Source organism: Phyllobates terribilis, unplaced genomic scaffold (genome assembly GCF_046119375.1).
Source record: "Phyllobates terribilis strain yellow unplaced genomic scaffold, ASM4611937v1 Scaffold_11__3_contigs__length_659146591, whole genome shotgun sequence".
In the NCBI taxonomy this organism is placed as follows: Eukaryota; Metazoa; Chordata; class Amphibia; order Anura; family Dendrobatidae; genus Phyllobates; species Phyllobates terribilis.
The window spans coordinates 40,374,291-40,389,537 of record NW_027362771.1 but is presented as its reverse complement, the minus strand read 5'-3'; the positions used below and the strand labels follow the sequence as shown (position 1 = coordinate 40,389,537).

At 40.5% G+C, this 15,247-nt stretch overlaps 1 protein-coding gene across 5 annotated transcripts in view; it reads right to left on the bottom strand.

The window, feature by feature from the left end:
- FNIP1 (folliculin interacting protein 1) overlaps positions 1-15,247 on the bottom strand; it is a 164,243-nt gene that overhangs the window by 24,889 nt on the left and 124,107 nt on the right. For 2 of the 5 annotated variants that reach the window (XM_073651216.1, XM_073651221.1), the window contains exons 4-12: positions 13,374-13,474; positions 12,177-12,212; positions 7,890-7,964; positions 7,086-7,174; positions 5,131-5,214; positions 4,291-4,362; positions 4,065-4,200; positions 1,618-1,819; positions 1,412-1,497 (exon numbers count right to left, since the gene is read on the bottom strand). In XM_073651216.1, the coding sequence (XP_073507317.1) occupies positions 1,412-1,497; positions 1,618-1,819; positions 4,065-4,200; positions 4,291-4,362; positions 5,131-5,214; positions 7,086-7,174; positions 7,890-7,964; positions 12,177-12,212; positions 13,374-13,474 (881 nt within the window). The remainder of the gene's footprint in view (positions 1-1,411; positions 1,498-1,617; positions 1,820-4,064; positions 4,201-4,290; positions 4,363-5,130; positions 5,215-7,085; positions 7,175-7,889; positions 7,965-12,176; positions 12,213-13,373; positions 13,475-15,247) is intronic. The other 3 variants (XM_073651219.1, XM_073651217.1, XM_073651220.1) reach the window with 3 other exon arrangements.

The following is a 15,247-nucleotide window of genomic DNA, read 5'->3' as shown; positions in this document are numbered from 1 at the left end:
TAGACGAAGCAGTACGAGATGGCACAATGGTGGTGTATTTTAGCAGTCTATACCTATGTACACACACACACACACACACACACACACACGTTTGATATCAAGGCATTTTCGCCAGTTTTCTGGCATAAAACTGCTTGAAATATTGCAAAATATTTATACAACTGGTATTTGAAGTGCAGCAACTGAAAGATGTGACAAAGTCATTAAGAGGCAAGAGCATCTTTATAATGTTGGCGCATCTTACTTAAATCAAGACTGGTGTTAAAAAATATCAGTCTTGATAAATCGGGGCCTTAATGTTCCTGACTCGACGCATTGAACAGTTTAACAAAAACAAAAATAAATTGTTTATGCTACTGTTTAGTAGGGAAAAACTAAAAGTTTAGCAAAAATGTTGCTTAAATGGATCTTTACAGAAGAAAAAATGATTCAACATCACATGTCCTTAAAAATGTGACCGAGCTGCAAAGTCCGAGCATCTCATGGCTTAGGCTAATGCTGATATTTATGGCTCTAAGGCATAAACATGCTGGAGAGGGGAAAAAAGGCAAAAAAAAGCAAGGTTAAGCTATTTTCCAGTAGACATTTCAGTCCTTGTATGACTGAATACAAAGGCAACAGATATAGGTGCCCAAGGCAAAAGATCTACCTTCCTACTTCATGTCACAGCTAAGAAGAGAGGAATACATAATACTGATCGGAAGGGAAGATGTCTTCCACTAGGAAACAGCTCCTTTCTTCCCTTTATCCATAGGAGTTTGTTGGTTTTACTTTAGTATAAGGGCAATGCTGAAATGTCCTCATTGTCATGCATGCCACCACCGTCCAGATGGCCATACACTTTTCTTAATCTGGTATGATTTGGTGAACTGGTACCCAAGATTCTGTTTAGTCCAAGTCTAAATTATCATGATGATAAAGTGATTTTAGACAATATTGTCTCCATTATAAGAAATGACTCTTCAATTCCAATTACTCTTCTTTCTTAGATGTACAATTGTGTGTTTTCCTGCCTTTTCTTTTGGCTAAAGATTTCCTGAGATGAGTTACACAAAATACCTCATCATTTCAGGATATTTCAAACCAAAAAGGAAAAAGTAAGGAAATAGATATTAATATTTCAGAGCAGTTTTCAGATTTTGATGGGCTGTGGTCACCAGATCCACAAAACTGACTGGCTCAGCTAACAAATCAGGTCTTCGGACATCTTAAGGCCATGCCTCGCAAACCACTGTAGCAGAAAGGAAAGCAGCTGTCAACTGGTTAATACTATATCACTGTGAAAATTACACAGGAAGGAGAAGATCTACAGGAATTATTATCCACAGCACATTAATGTCACAAAAACCGCAAACAGAAAAGTCTAAAATCAAGCAAAGGGAATATACAAAATAAACAGAAAAGCCCTTACCGGAACTCATTCAGAGCTTCCACTATTTTATTGTACGCCAGGCTTCTCTGACTGGCATCTGCTAATCTGCGGCTCATTTTCATCGCCTTCAAGAAAAAAAAAGTACTTAGTATTATGGGCAATATGAAGAGAAATAGTTCCATGCTTCACAAAGCTCATCACTGCGGGTCACAGAATCTTGTATAGTACTATGTAATGAATCTTACCTGCTCAATGGCACATTTCAGCTTGTTCATGTGACTCTCAAACAGTGGAAAATGAGAAAAGAAGAACTCATGGAACTTGCTGGTCTCATCCTCATCCTTTGACAAGGAGAATATGACACCAATGGCGATCTTCTTCTTCCGGGTAACACCCAGGTTGGGCCCACAGCTATCATCAGACAAGTTAAAGCTTTCCTCTACGGACCTATGAGAAGAGAAAGACAAAGCAGAGATGTCCCTTACATCCTAATTCTGTGAACTGTCTTCACCTGCAATCCAAAGCCACATTGCAGATAGCAGATCATCAATGATCTCAGCTTTGCTACATCTCTACATGTAAGTGATCGCAGACCTAAATGATGGCAGAGCCATCTCCACATAGAACACAATGTAGCAATGTACTGTTCTTGTTTCAATATTTCTCTCAACAGCGGATTGAGTGGAACACAATCACATAATCCACAAGAAATAAGCGGTTCCTCGCTTGTTTCAAATCAAGACACCAAGATGCCCAAACCAAGACCAGCACGTCAAGCAGTATTCATAAAAGGATGGTCTAAAATTGGAAAAACATGGATACGTTCTATTACAAACAGCACCACACCTGTCTGCAGGATTTGTCTGGTAATGCAGCTTAACAGTATTCATGTCAATGGAGCCCAACTGCAACACCAGACACAAGACAGGGATACATAAGGTGAAAAAGCAGCCATGTTGCTCTAATTCTCGACAGCCCCAGTAAATCCTTCACCTTTCCTTGATTCAAACTAGTGCAAAGCATTAAATAATTACATTACAAAAAAAAAGTCTTACAGCCAAAAATGATCCACGACAGACCACACTGTGACTCTGTTGGCATCAGTATAGTCAATGGCCGCGTCGGCCCATACACCTGAATCCATTGTGCAGCGGTTTGGACGTGAGCCCCAACGAAGCCACTGAACATGGGGGCAAAGGCTACTGAACTCAGGCTTAACAGTTAAAAATGAGAATTCTTTGAACACCCTTTTAAAAGGGAACCTATGAGGCAATTCATGCTGCCCAATCCACAGGCCACATGGATCAGAGCCTGGCGGCTCCAGATATGTTTTACCTTAAGCCTGCTGTCTCTGAGGGGCTGGAAAGTTTCAAAGGGGTTTTCCCACAAAGTTAACTTTAATCAACAGTTTAAACAATACATCTTTAAGTAATAACTTCCACAATTGGATGTTTAAATAAAATGTTCCTGTGCTGAGATAATCTTATTAATGTGCCCCTGCTGTGTACTGTGTAATGGCTGTGTCTGACTGTGTACAGAACATGGTCTGATCATACCACATCTCCTGGGCGAGGTGGGGGGGGGGGGGGGAGAGGTTACAGATAGAATCAGCTGTGATCCCCTACTGTGCTTTCTTGTGAAGTAAAACATTGCTTAAAAACAGGCAGGGAAATATTTTACCTCACAAAAAGAATCCGCTGTGATCCCCCTGCTGTAATGTCTGTATACTCTTTTTCTTCCTCCCCTGCCCAGGAGCTGTGGTATGATCAGACCGTGTTCTGTACACAGTCAGACACAGCCATTACACAGTACACAGCAGGGGCACGTTTATAAGATAAGATTATCTCAGGACAGGAACATTTTTTAATTTTCTTTTAACACAACCAATTGTGGAACTTCTTTTTATTCCAAGATCTATTAATTCAAGTGTAATTTATTCATGGGAAAAACCCTTTAAGGCCATGTTCCCACGATGAGCCTTTGGTGAGTTTTTGGTGTTGCACATTTTCTGCACCAGTCATGTAAATTAGGTTACTTGAGTTTTTCATTGCATTTTTCTCATGAGTTTTTTGACGCTGTGCTTTTTGTCTCTTGTTGGTTGCTCGGTCATGTTTTATTCACAGCGGTTTTGTTTTTGATACTTGGTATTTAGCTTTGGCAAAACTTTATTCATACAGTCATGTGTATTTGATGCATTTCTGCTGTGGAAAAGCACTAAGCTTTTTTATCTGTGGATTTTGCGCATCGAATGCAAGTCTATAGGAAAAATCTGCACATAAATCCCATCCACTTCGCTGGAACTGAAAGAATAATTTTTTTAAAGCCGCGAAAATGTGCAGCGTCAAAAACTGACCAAAAACTCATCATGGGCACAGTCTAGTTCAGCTCCACCACTAGCGCCGTTGCAAGTGAAGTCTCTTTCTGTGGGAGAGGCCACTTATGAGAGCAGTGCTGCCAACAGACCAGTTTCAGCTCTCCCTATGGTCCCCGGCCGGATCTTTAATGTATATGTAACATGTGATATGTCCAAGATAAATAATACCCGATTGCCATCATGCAGCCAGACTCTGATTTTGGAAAGTTTTGGTGTTCCATGATAAAAATATACTTTAAACCACTAGTCCTTCAAAGTTTTTCATAACTAAAAAGTGATTTTGATAAGAAAAAGAAAATACAATTATATCTTTCTCACCATCGTGGAAATACTCCATTCTCCAAGCTGGTAGTTTGGCTCCGACGCCAGCGTCGCTGGTAGCTGCTGGCACAGCTGCTGTTAAGTGATGAGCTTGGTGATGGAAAAGGGGTGATCAGGAGACTACTCAGAGAAGCTGCAGACCCGAGCAGACATATACAGGTCAGTGGAAAACTCATTCAAACAAATACAATTCATGTTGCCAAAATGTATGTAATAGCCTCACCTGATCTTGCTATGCCACTGTCCCGATCATCATTAAACCCTCGGCCTGGCATATCCATCGGATTGCTATGAACTGTAAAAGAAGTCATTACTTGTGTTATGCTACAAGATGGCTAAACTCGGACACTTTCACCCGGCAGATAATCAGCATCACCTCTGAACTCATAGCAGTGAATAATGAATGAGTGAACACGAATTGCAGATACTACCTGAGTGAGAGATCAGGCACCTGAGTGACATTGCCATGCAAACCCTCCACCAAAAGCTCCGGCTCAGCTGAACAAGTGCACACTCCAGTCCATCAGGACTCTCCTTCAGGTTAAAAAAAATCCTGGTTGTTTCATTTTTTTCTATTTATTCATTTGTGTATCAAAAATATATGTGTATTAAAAATATCATATTCAGTAATGACAAAGAACAATTTTGTACAATGGAAAAAAACAAGAAAAAACCTCCATTGTACATCAATGGAAAGCATGTTGTGTATAAGGGCTTACACTCTATTTTTTAGTAAATCTCTTAGTGAATCCTGTTCAGCTGGCCTTCACACAACAAATCTGACGGTCATGTGCTTGTGAGGGAATCTAGAATATCGACATTGCAGAATTAACATAAGCATGCAAAAAGGTGTTGACAAAAGTAGGCCCTGGCTGGGGAAATAAGGTAGAAATAGTACAACATATAGGACCTATCATGGTCTATTGTCATTTTTGGCTCTCTCCATTGGAGTAGATGGATCATTGCAAAACAACTTTCTATTCCTTAGTTCCACAGTGCCGCTGAATTGAGCATGCATAGAGACGCACAGGCTACACTACATGTCACACAGCAAGCAGCACACCTGCAAAGAAAGAAGCACTCCGGATGAGTCGGAGCGGGCCCTGCTCAGAGAATGCCCGCCTGGGGCTGCAGAGCTGAGACAGACCTACATGTTCAAATGCAGAATACAGATGGAAGAGAATACAGTTAATAGGGAAATGTGTGTCCTGCAGAAGAAATACAATGGACAGGAAAAGAAAACAAAACAACAAAGATGATGGTCAGTGCATCCTGGAAGTGAGCACACACACATGTCCAATGTGGTACCGGTGGTGGGATTGGAGGTCCCCACTCTATACAAGACTGACATGTCGTGTCATAAGTAATGAGTAATTGGGGTCTCTGACACATCAAGAATTTCAAAAAGTCCATTGATGAGAGGCATACGTGTTTGTAAAATAATTATCATAAATTATAGAAAAAGCCATATGTCTACAAGAAGAGCCTTCAGCTAATGCTCTAACTGGACACTGTGCTCACTCCCATGAATTATATTCCATCAACACTAATATTATGCAACTGACTAAGCCAGAAATGCCATAATAACGTTTCTATATCAATATACATGTGAATGGTTCACTGACAGAGTGACATGACAAAGCACAGAATTACATGACATATTAGCCTAGATATGACACTTTGTGGCACCAATTACAAATCCCTTACGAAAATTCATTATGTCACACATGATCACTGGAAAGGACAGGATAGTATGAAATTATTACAACTTGGCTAATGCAGAAAACGATATTGTCACCATTCTAAAATTATTAAAGGATCTGACATAGAAGGCAAAGGAAAGAAAACTGCTGAGAAGTCAGACGTATGGAGGAATGGTTTCTTACAGCTTATGTATAAGCCCTGGATAAAGTATATACCAAGTGCATGTGGGGCAGCTGTCTAAAGCAGGGTAAAAAATCAGCAAACATGATTTCATTGATAGCTATGGCCAACCACCCAACTTCTACCAGGCTCCAGCTCTTATACACAAGGCCCAAACATCTCCAGGATACTGGTACTGTGAGCCTCAAAACATTTAAGAACCGGCACAAAATTGTGCTACACTACTTTTTAAAAAAAATTCAAATCTATTTTGATCTTTTGCAGACAATCAGGAAAATATAAAACTGGTAAATGAAAATTAACCCCCCAAAAATGTTTTTTAGAAGACCACGGCACCTGTAGAGGTTGCAAAATTTGGTTAAATGGACTTCATAATACTTGTCCAAGCATTCTATATGCAAGATAAAAGATATATGAGATACCAGTGAAATGAAAGGGAACCAGTCTTCTGATTCCTGCAGCCCAAAATACAGGCAACACTAATCACAGTTTGACTAGCTGAAGAGTTTCAGAGAAAGTAGAGGCTTCTTCCAGCGCCGCTCTAGGGGACTGGCAGATCTCTCCATATGTACGTACAAGGGAGAGAGCTGTCAATCACCTGCAGCAGCGCTGGGAAGAGCCGGCCAGGGGCTTCACTAGGCTAATCTGGTCTCTGGGTATGGTCCCTGGCTGGATCTTTAAAGATTATTTTCTCTGAAATGTAAGAGTGTTTCAGGGAAAATAAAAATATACCTGGCTGCAATTGGGCAGCCAAGATCGGATTCATGCTGCTGCTGTTTTGAAATCATGAGAATAGCTCAGCATGTCGCTGTCCTGACATGGTTTACAGGAGGCATAGATGCACAGCATGGTTAATAACGGTGTCACTCAAGGTCAGACTGTTGAAAGAAGTGGTGGTGTGATTTGATGAATATGATGTAGGCATCAAATACCACTTAAAAAAATTAAGATAGATATATATATATATATATATATATATATATATATATATATATATATATATATATATATATATATACATACATATATACATACATATATACATATATACACACACACATACATTTTTTTTTTTTAAACAAAGCTTGATATATACGGAACTATATAAAAATATATACTCTAAAATATACTCACCTATGTTCCCAAGCAGACCATTCATGATGCTACTGTTCTCAGCTTTCAGTGTGTTTTCATGACTTATGTTCTCAAAGCTGTCCTGCAGTCTGTAAAAAGTGAACAGATCATTTGGACTATAATGGATACAAAAAAGAATGACATTTCCTAAGAGTACAAAAAAATATCCTGCAAAATGATTAATTATCATTATATATGTGTGTGTGTGTGCGTGTGTGATATATATAAAATCATATATATATATAAAATCATATATATATATATATATATATATATATATATATATATATATATATATATATAAATATATATATATATATATATAAAATATATATATATACACACACACATACATATATATACGTACATGCATATTTATATATAAAAAAAAATCATTGAGGCTGCCCCTTTTATTCGGCGTGCCTACATCCTTAAGTAAAGGAAGAAAGGACCGCATTGCTGTCAAACAGTGAAAAAGCATAGAGAAATAAAGGCAGCCAAGAGCTGCACATTTTTCCTTTCTTTTTAGTTTCTTCTTCCTTAAAAGATCCCGGTGTCACAATGAGTGTTCAGCGTCATCTGATGGTACAATCGCTGTAGATGAAGGTTTGAGCTGGAGCCAGTGACACTAGAGTGGCCTCCACAATAGACCGTGACATTATTCAGCAGCTGGTGCACTCAAATAGAAAGATCCGAAAGCAGATAAACCCGTATAATCTTGTGTGCATGGTATACAGAATTAGTATGTATTCTTTTCACCAAAATGTTCTAAGCAGAATGGGCAAGTAGTCAAAATAAACTCACGTGTTCAGACTCCCGTAGATACTGCTCCCGGTCCGTGCAGTGAAGACTTTGCTCAGCATGAGCTGGGGCGGTGACCTGTACAGAACAAGAAGGAAAGCTTCAACGGGCTGTAATGTACAACGTATACACAGTGGTATACTAGTCTACAACCGAGCCACAGCCTCTCAAGAAGGACAGAATGGAGAAATATTACAACACTTAACATTTAAATGGGCTGCCCTCTTTACACAACCCCGTTTCAGGCTATAAAAGTAATGGAAGTAGAGTAATTAAAGTAGACAGGACATGCCAAGAGTGATGTCCGCTCTGGAGGACCTTCTGTGCCTATACAATACATGGACGAATTTAAGTTGAAATGATCATTTGTGGGCCCTGCAGATATAATATAAGTCATAAATAATGGAAAACCATTTAGTAAAAATCAGTATAGTAGATTTGGGGTGGTATAATATCCATAGTAGGATTTTTAGATTTGGCATCTTAATTAGCAAGCTCAATAATCAATGCAAAAGTTATTCCAGCCACTGCAATATTTCCATAGATGCCATCCACTCCTCTGAAAAAGTCCCCTTCGTTTCGGCATTACACTGTGTTCCAAATTATTATGCAAATAATATTTTCTCAGATTTTCCCAAATTACCTATATGAATTGCAGCCATTGTAATTTTCCAGTCAAATAACTATTAGAGTACAATTGAAAGGTTTTTGTACAAACTGCCTATGATAACAGTATATTTTTAAAAAAATAAAAAACTCAAACTGCACTCAAAATGCATGTTCCAAATTATTATGCACAGCAGAGTTTTCAACCTTTTCATTTTAATAAAGAACAAAAAAATGGTCATTTTTGAAATTATAAGCATTAGCAGGTTATTACAAACTGAAATCAAACAGTTTTCAACTCAAAACTTTATTCTAGGTGATGTTACATTTGCACATAGGACCGCTTGTTCGAAAGGAGCTTCTGAACTCTCTCGCCCATTGAATTTGTCAGGTTTTGGATGGTTTCTGCTTCAATTGTTTTGCATGAGGACAGAATACCCTCCCAGAGCTGTTGCTTAGATGTGAACTGCCTCCCGCCATCATAGACACTCCTTTTGATGATGCTCCAGACGTTCTCAATGGGGTTGAGGTCAGGGGAGCATGGGTGCCACACCATAAGTTTGTCCCCTTTTATGCCCATAGCAGCCAGAGATGCAGATGTGTTATGTGCAGCATGAGACAGGGCATTATCATGCATGAAAATGATCTTGCTGCGGAATGCACAGTTCTTCTTCTTGAACCATGGAAGAAAGTGCTGTTTGAGAAACTCAACATACATTATGGAATTCATCTTTACCCCTTCAGGGATCCTAAAAGGGCCGACAATCTCTATCCCCATGATTCCAGCCCAAAACATTACTCCACCTCCTCCTTGTTAGCGCCGTAGCCGTGTTTGCATGGGCTGTCCATCAACCAGCCATCCTCCACTCCATCCATCTGGACCATCGAGATCATTTCATGCATGATAATGCCCCGTCTCATGCTGCACATAACACATCTGCATCTCTGGCTGCTATGGGCATAAAAGGGGACAAACTTATGGTGTGGCACCCATGCTTCCCTGACCTCAACCCCATTGAGAACCTCTGGAGCATCATCAAAAGGAGTGTCTATGATGGCGGGAGGCAGTTCACATCTAAGCAACAGCTCTGGGAGGGTATTCTGTCCTCATGCAAAACAATTGAAGCAGAAACCATCCAAAACCTGACAAATTCAATGGACGAGAGAGTTCAGAAGCTCCTTTCGAACAAGGGGTCCTATGTGCAAATGTAACATCACCTAGAATAAAGTTTTGAGTTGAAAACTGTTTGATTTCAGTTTGTAATAACCTGCTAATGCTTATAATTTCAAAAATGACCATTTTCTTGTTCTTTATTAAAATGAAAAGGTTGAAAACTCTGCTGTGCATAATAATTTGGAACATGCATTTTGAGTGCAGTTTGAGTGTTTTATTTTTTTTTAAATATACTGTTATCATAGGCAGTTTGTACAAAAACCTTTCAGTTGTACTCTAATAGTTATTTGACTGGAAAGTTACAATGACTGCAATTCATATAGGTAATTTGGGAAGATCTGAGAAAATATTATTTGCATAATAATTTGGAACACATTGTATTGTCACTCCTTGGCAATGACACTGGCTGTGTTCTCTCTTTACCCGCAAGTCTGGCAACAGCTTTACTGCACGCTGCTCGGTCACATGGCTGTTGGGGAACCATCTTTTAACTTCTTGCAGCCTTATGCTTTCCTTGAGTGTGTTCAAGACATAAGGCAGACGGTTTCTCCATTTTGCACGCATATTTTCAGTCTCCACTCATAACATTCAAGAGCAAAGACATCTGACTACAGACTAACGGGGATCTGTGTACGTGACCACGCTAAGACGTCTGCCTACAGTCTATGGCAACTGCATTTTAACGGGGATCTGTGTACGTGACCGCACTAAGACGTCTGCCTACAGTCTATGGCATCTGCATTCTAACGGAGATCTGTGTACGTGACCACGCTAACATGTCTGACTACAGTCTATGGCACCTGTGTGCTAGCCATTAAAGCAGGGGTCCTCAAACTACGGCCCGCGGGCCAAATGCGGCCCGCAGAGGACTTTTATCCGGCCCGCCGGGCTATGGGCGGAGGAGAGGGGAGCGGTGTCAGCGCCCGCCCTTCTCCCCCGCTTGCTCAGGGCCCCGGCAGGCGGATACTTACCTCTCCCCGTGCGTCTGCAGATCCGCTGTCTTCCTGCTCTGCGCTTCCTGTGACGTCTCAGGTCAGAGGGTGCGGTGACGTCTTTACACCGCGCCCTCCCGAGTGCCGTCACAGGCAGCGCAGAGCGGGACGACGACGCCGCGATGCTGGAGTCCAGACCCGAGTAGAGCAGCGGCAGCAAGTGAGAAGTGAGGTGAGTATTGGATTTTTTATTTTTTTTTTAATGTATGGAGGCATAGGTCATTATATGGGGGGGGTGACATCCTGCAAGGGGTATAATATGGGGGGTGACATCCTGCATGGGGCATGATATGGGGGGTGACATCCTGCATGGGGCATGATATGGGAGGGTGACATGCTGCATGTGGCATTATAAGGGGGGGTGACATGCTGCATGGGGCATTATATGGGGGGGTGACATGCTGCATGGGGCATTATATGGGGGGGTGACCTGCTGCATGGGGCATTATATGGGGGGAGAGGTAACATCCTACATGGGGCATAATATGGGGGAGTGACATGCTGCATGGGGCATTATATGGGGGATGGCATCCAGAATGGGGCATTATAAGGGGGGGGAACAGTCTGCATGGGGCATTATAAGGGGTGGAACAGCCTGCATATGGCATTATAAGGGGGAAACAGCCTGGCTATTGGGAACATTTACCTGCCCATTGAGGACCTATGCTGCCTATTGGGGACCTATGCTGCCTATTGGGGATATTTACCTGCCTATTGGGGACATTTACCTGCCTATTGAGGACCTATGCTGCCTATTGGGGACATTTACCTGCCTATTGGGGACATTTGCCTGCCTATTGGGGACCTATGCTGCCTATTGGGGACATTTACCTGCCTATTGGGTACATTTACCAGCCTATTGAGGACCTATGCTGCCTATTGGGTACAGTTACCTACCTATTGAAATACCGGTTGATTTAACTTTACTTGTATTTGTTCCTGTATTGTTTTTTTTACTACAAAATAAGATATGTGCAGTGTGCATAGGAATTTGTTCATAGTTTTTTTTTTAAACTATATATTCCGGCCCTCCAATGGTCTGAGGGACCGTGAACTGGTCCCTTTTTTAAAAAGTTTGAGGACCCCTGCATTAAAGTGTAACTTTTCTTGTCAAAGTACATAGTTTATATACAAGAGGTGCACATTATATTTACATATAGTTCAAAGATGAAATATGCTAAATGCAACAAACCATTATGGTAATCCAGATTATGATTCATTATGTTGTCTGTTTAATTCAGATCTAGCAACAGCCTAAGTGTAAATGAGCCAAAGCCAAACGTTTCAGTGGAAGTCAAATTGCTGTCATTGGTATTAGACCCAAAAAATTAAAACATCGTAACTGAAAGGCCTCAATCAGGACCCATTTTCTCTCATATGTGATAAAAAACAGATTGTCAGCAATGTTCTGGATCCAATTTCCATCCATTTTTGGTCAGCGTGTCCAATTCATCAGTACGGCATTGGTTTTTCTCATATTTAAAAATAAAGAAAAAAAAAAATCCAAGCTTTTCTTACCCATACAGTGGACAGCATTTGGATGACAACTCTGTGCTGTTTGTTTTTAGGCGAGATTCATGGGGAAAAAAAAACAAAAATTACAACCCCATAAACTATTATGGGTATGTGTTTTATCAGTAAAAACATGTTAATAGAACACTTTTGTGAGAAACATTTTGTGTAAATGAGGCCTATGGATATATTCACACCTGTACAGCGCTCTCTATCCAGCACTACTTCGGGGTTTGTGTCGGAATCCACTAAAAACTGGATTCTAATTGGAACCCAGACTTAGCCATTCACTTAAGCGACAGAGTGTGAACATAGCTTTAGGCAGAAAAAAAAAAGACAAGTCCATCCAGCCGACGGTATGACTCTACTCTCATAAAATAGTTTCACTCACAGAATAGTAATTAAAAATTATATGACGAATTGGATCGTCACAAATCTGACAAGATTCAGAGACAGACCACCATTTTTTTATGGTTGACAGTCCCCGATAACTAGATGAGGAGAAAAAAATAATTAGAGGCATTTTGATCCATGAAATTTTGCTCCTGTCCAAGTTCTATTCAACTTTTTGAAAATCAGATAACTCCCCCTACACGAATAAAAGTACCCCTCCTAGTCATGTATTGGCTGAAACAATGCCCATGACATATATATTGGGACTTCTCTTTACTTGGGTCTTTCCTAAGAAAAATAGGTATTATTAGTGAAGAAATGTGGAAGAAATGCATTTTAAATGGATACAAAAATAAAATATCCTTTTTTGCAGCTCTGTGTAGTTTTCCCATCTACACATTGCTTTTGTCGATAACTTAAAGGAAAACTGTCATTAGGTTCATGCTGCCTAAATCACGGTCTGCATGAAATTAGAGCCTGAATGCGCAACTGCAGCCAAATAGGTCTTTCTTTGCAATATTGTTGCATTTGAGAGAAAACAGAATATAAAAAGATGGCTGGAGACTAGAGAGACCTTGCTAGTCCGGCGTGTCCACCAGCCAGCTTTTACCCACCCCGTTCCAGTTGATTGACAGCTCTCCCTATGTACATGCAAAAGGCTTGCCAAAGGCTTGGAGACCAAAGGCTTGCCAAACAGGAAAGCATGGCCTAACCAATATGGAAAACAGCAAAGAAATGCAGAAAAAGATAGTACACAGAGTACGGACAAGACAATATATTAAGGAAAGTGACAATTTAATTGAGACTCACCGTATCTGGTGAATTTTCAGCGTGGAGCCTTTGTAACTCATAGCCACTGACCCAAACATCATTTCTCCAAGCATATTGGCATCTGCGGAACAACGAGGACTCTGCCAAACAAATCAAGAAGTAGTTAAAGTGATTCCAGCTGTCAATCATTGATGATGAGGGAGGGGCTACAGCATGTTCTGACTGCGGATCTGCATTAACCCTATCAGATGGCTAATTCATTAACAGCATATCAACCTCACAGAACAATGAATTTGTCCCCTTGACCAAAAACAAATAGTAGTGAGACTTGAGCTAACACACCAATTCCATATACAATTGTGCTAGTCATAAGACTTGCAAATCCGCAACAGGCCACACAAGCGAGTGTTTGCCCATGGGGCTCACAGCAGCTTTTATGCAATGTTCAGGTGTCAGGTTGGTTGATAGTCTAAAAAGCTCAACTTAAAAGACCATAATGTCTCTCTGAGCGTGACAGGAGGCAACGGCCAGACTAATGAGCAGAGTTGTCAGTCACCATCTTATACATAACAGCTGAAACTATTCCAGACATAAAAAGTAATCCCCAGGGCGAGGACGGAATGAAGTTATACAGGCACTGTACCACTCCGGTATGCAGATCGCCATCCACATACCGTAACTGCCGTGTAACCCACCAGGGTGGCAGTCTGGGGGGCTGGTGATTACTGCATTATTGTTGCACAGACACCAAGCTGAAGCCAAAATGAGCAGGGAATCAAGTATCGTTTCTGGAAAATGTCACATATACAGGTGACAAAGTACATGTCCCTGCATAGCAGTTCTTATTAGCAGCGTGCTGCAAGTAGGCTACAAATCACCCACAAAATACGGCATGGTCTGCTGCTCCACAGAAATTGAATTTGAGCTCTACATACCATAAAAACTAAATGAACCATGAATAACTTATGTATATATTACATATTTTATTCCATAGGAGTAATTTCTTGTTACTTTTTAGGGTATATACACAAGTAGCAGATTTGTTGCAAAAACTTTGGCGATTACAAACCAATTCCATTTATTTACAAGGTGTCTTTTCTGCAGGATGGATATAGATTATTACAAGCCACATTCAGATAAATCAGCTACATGGGAATATTCACTGAAAATATAATTCTCCCTAAAGGTATGTGCATGCTTTATGTATTTGCTGTAGACAATTCTGCAGCAAAAAAACAAAACCCAGCATTAAAAAAATTCTGTGGTGGATGAGAGCTGATGTTCTTAGTCTAAGAGAGGGCCAATTTCCATAGCCCCTTCCTAGGCTATTAATATCAGCCCGCAGCGGTCTGCCTAGCCTTTGGTTGTTAAAATAGGGGGGAACCTCACGTCATTTTTTTTGGGGGGGGGGGTATCCCCCATTTTAATGACAAGTAAAGGCTAAGTATACAGCTGGGGGTTGATATTTATAGCCTGGGAATATCCATGGGTATTATCCCCTTCACAGGCTATAAACATCATCCCCGAGCTGTCCACTTTCCCTCAGAGTACAATCCAATTTTTTTATCGGATTGTACTTGTCGATTTTTCTCGTACACGAGTATGAGCCCTTAATTTGAGGGTTTTCACATCCTAATTGGAGTAAGAGTTTAGGAATTACTGTTCTTTAAAACGTAGCTGCCTCTTTTTAAGGCCACGTTCAGTATTTGGTCAGTATGTTACCTCAGTATTTGTAAGCCAAAATTAGGAGTGGAACAATCAGAGGAAAAGTATAATAGAAACACGTCACCACTTCTGCTTTTCTCACTACCTCCTGGTTTTGGCTTACAAATACGGACGTAAAATACTGACCAAATACTGAACGTGGACAATTATCTTAATAGCTCTTTAATGGGCTGCATGGGATATTCCCT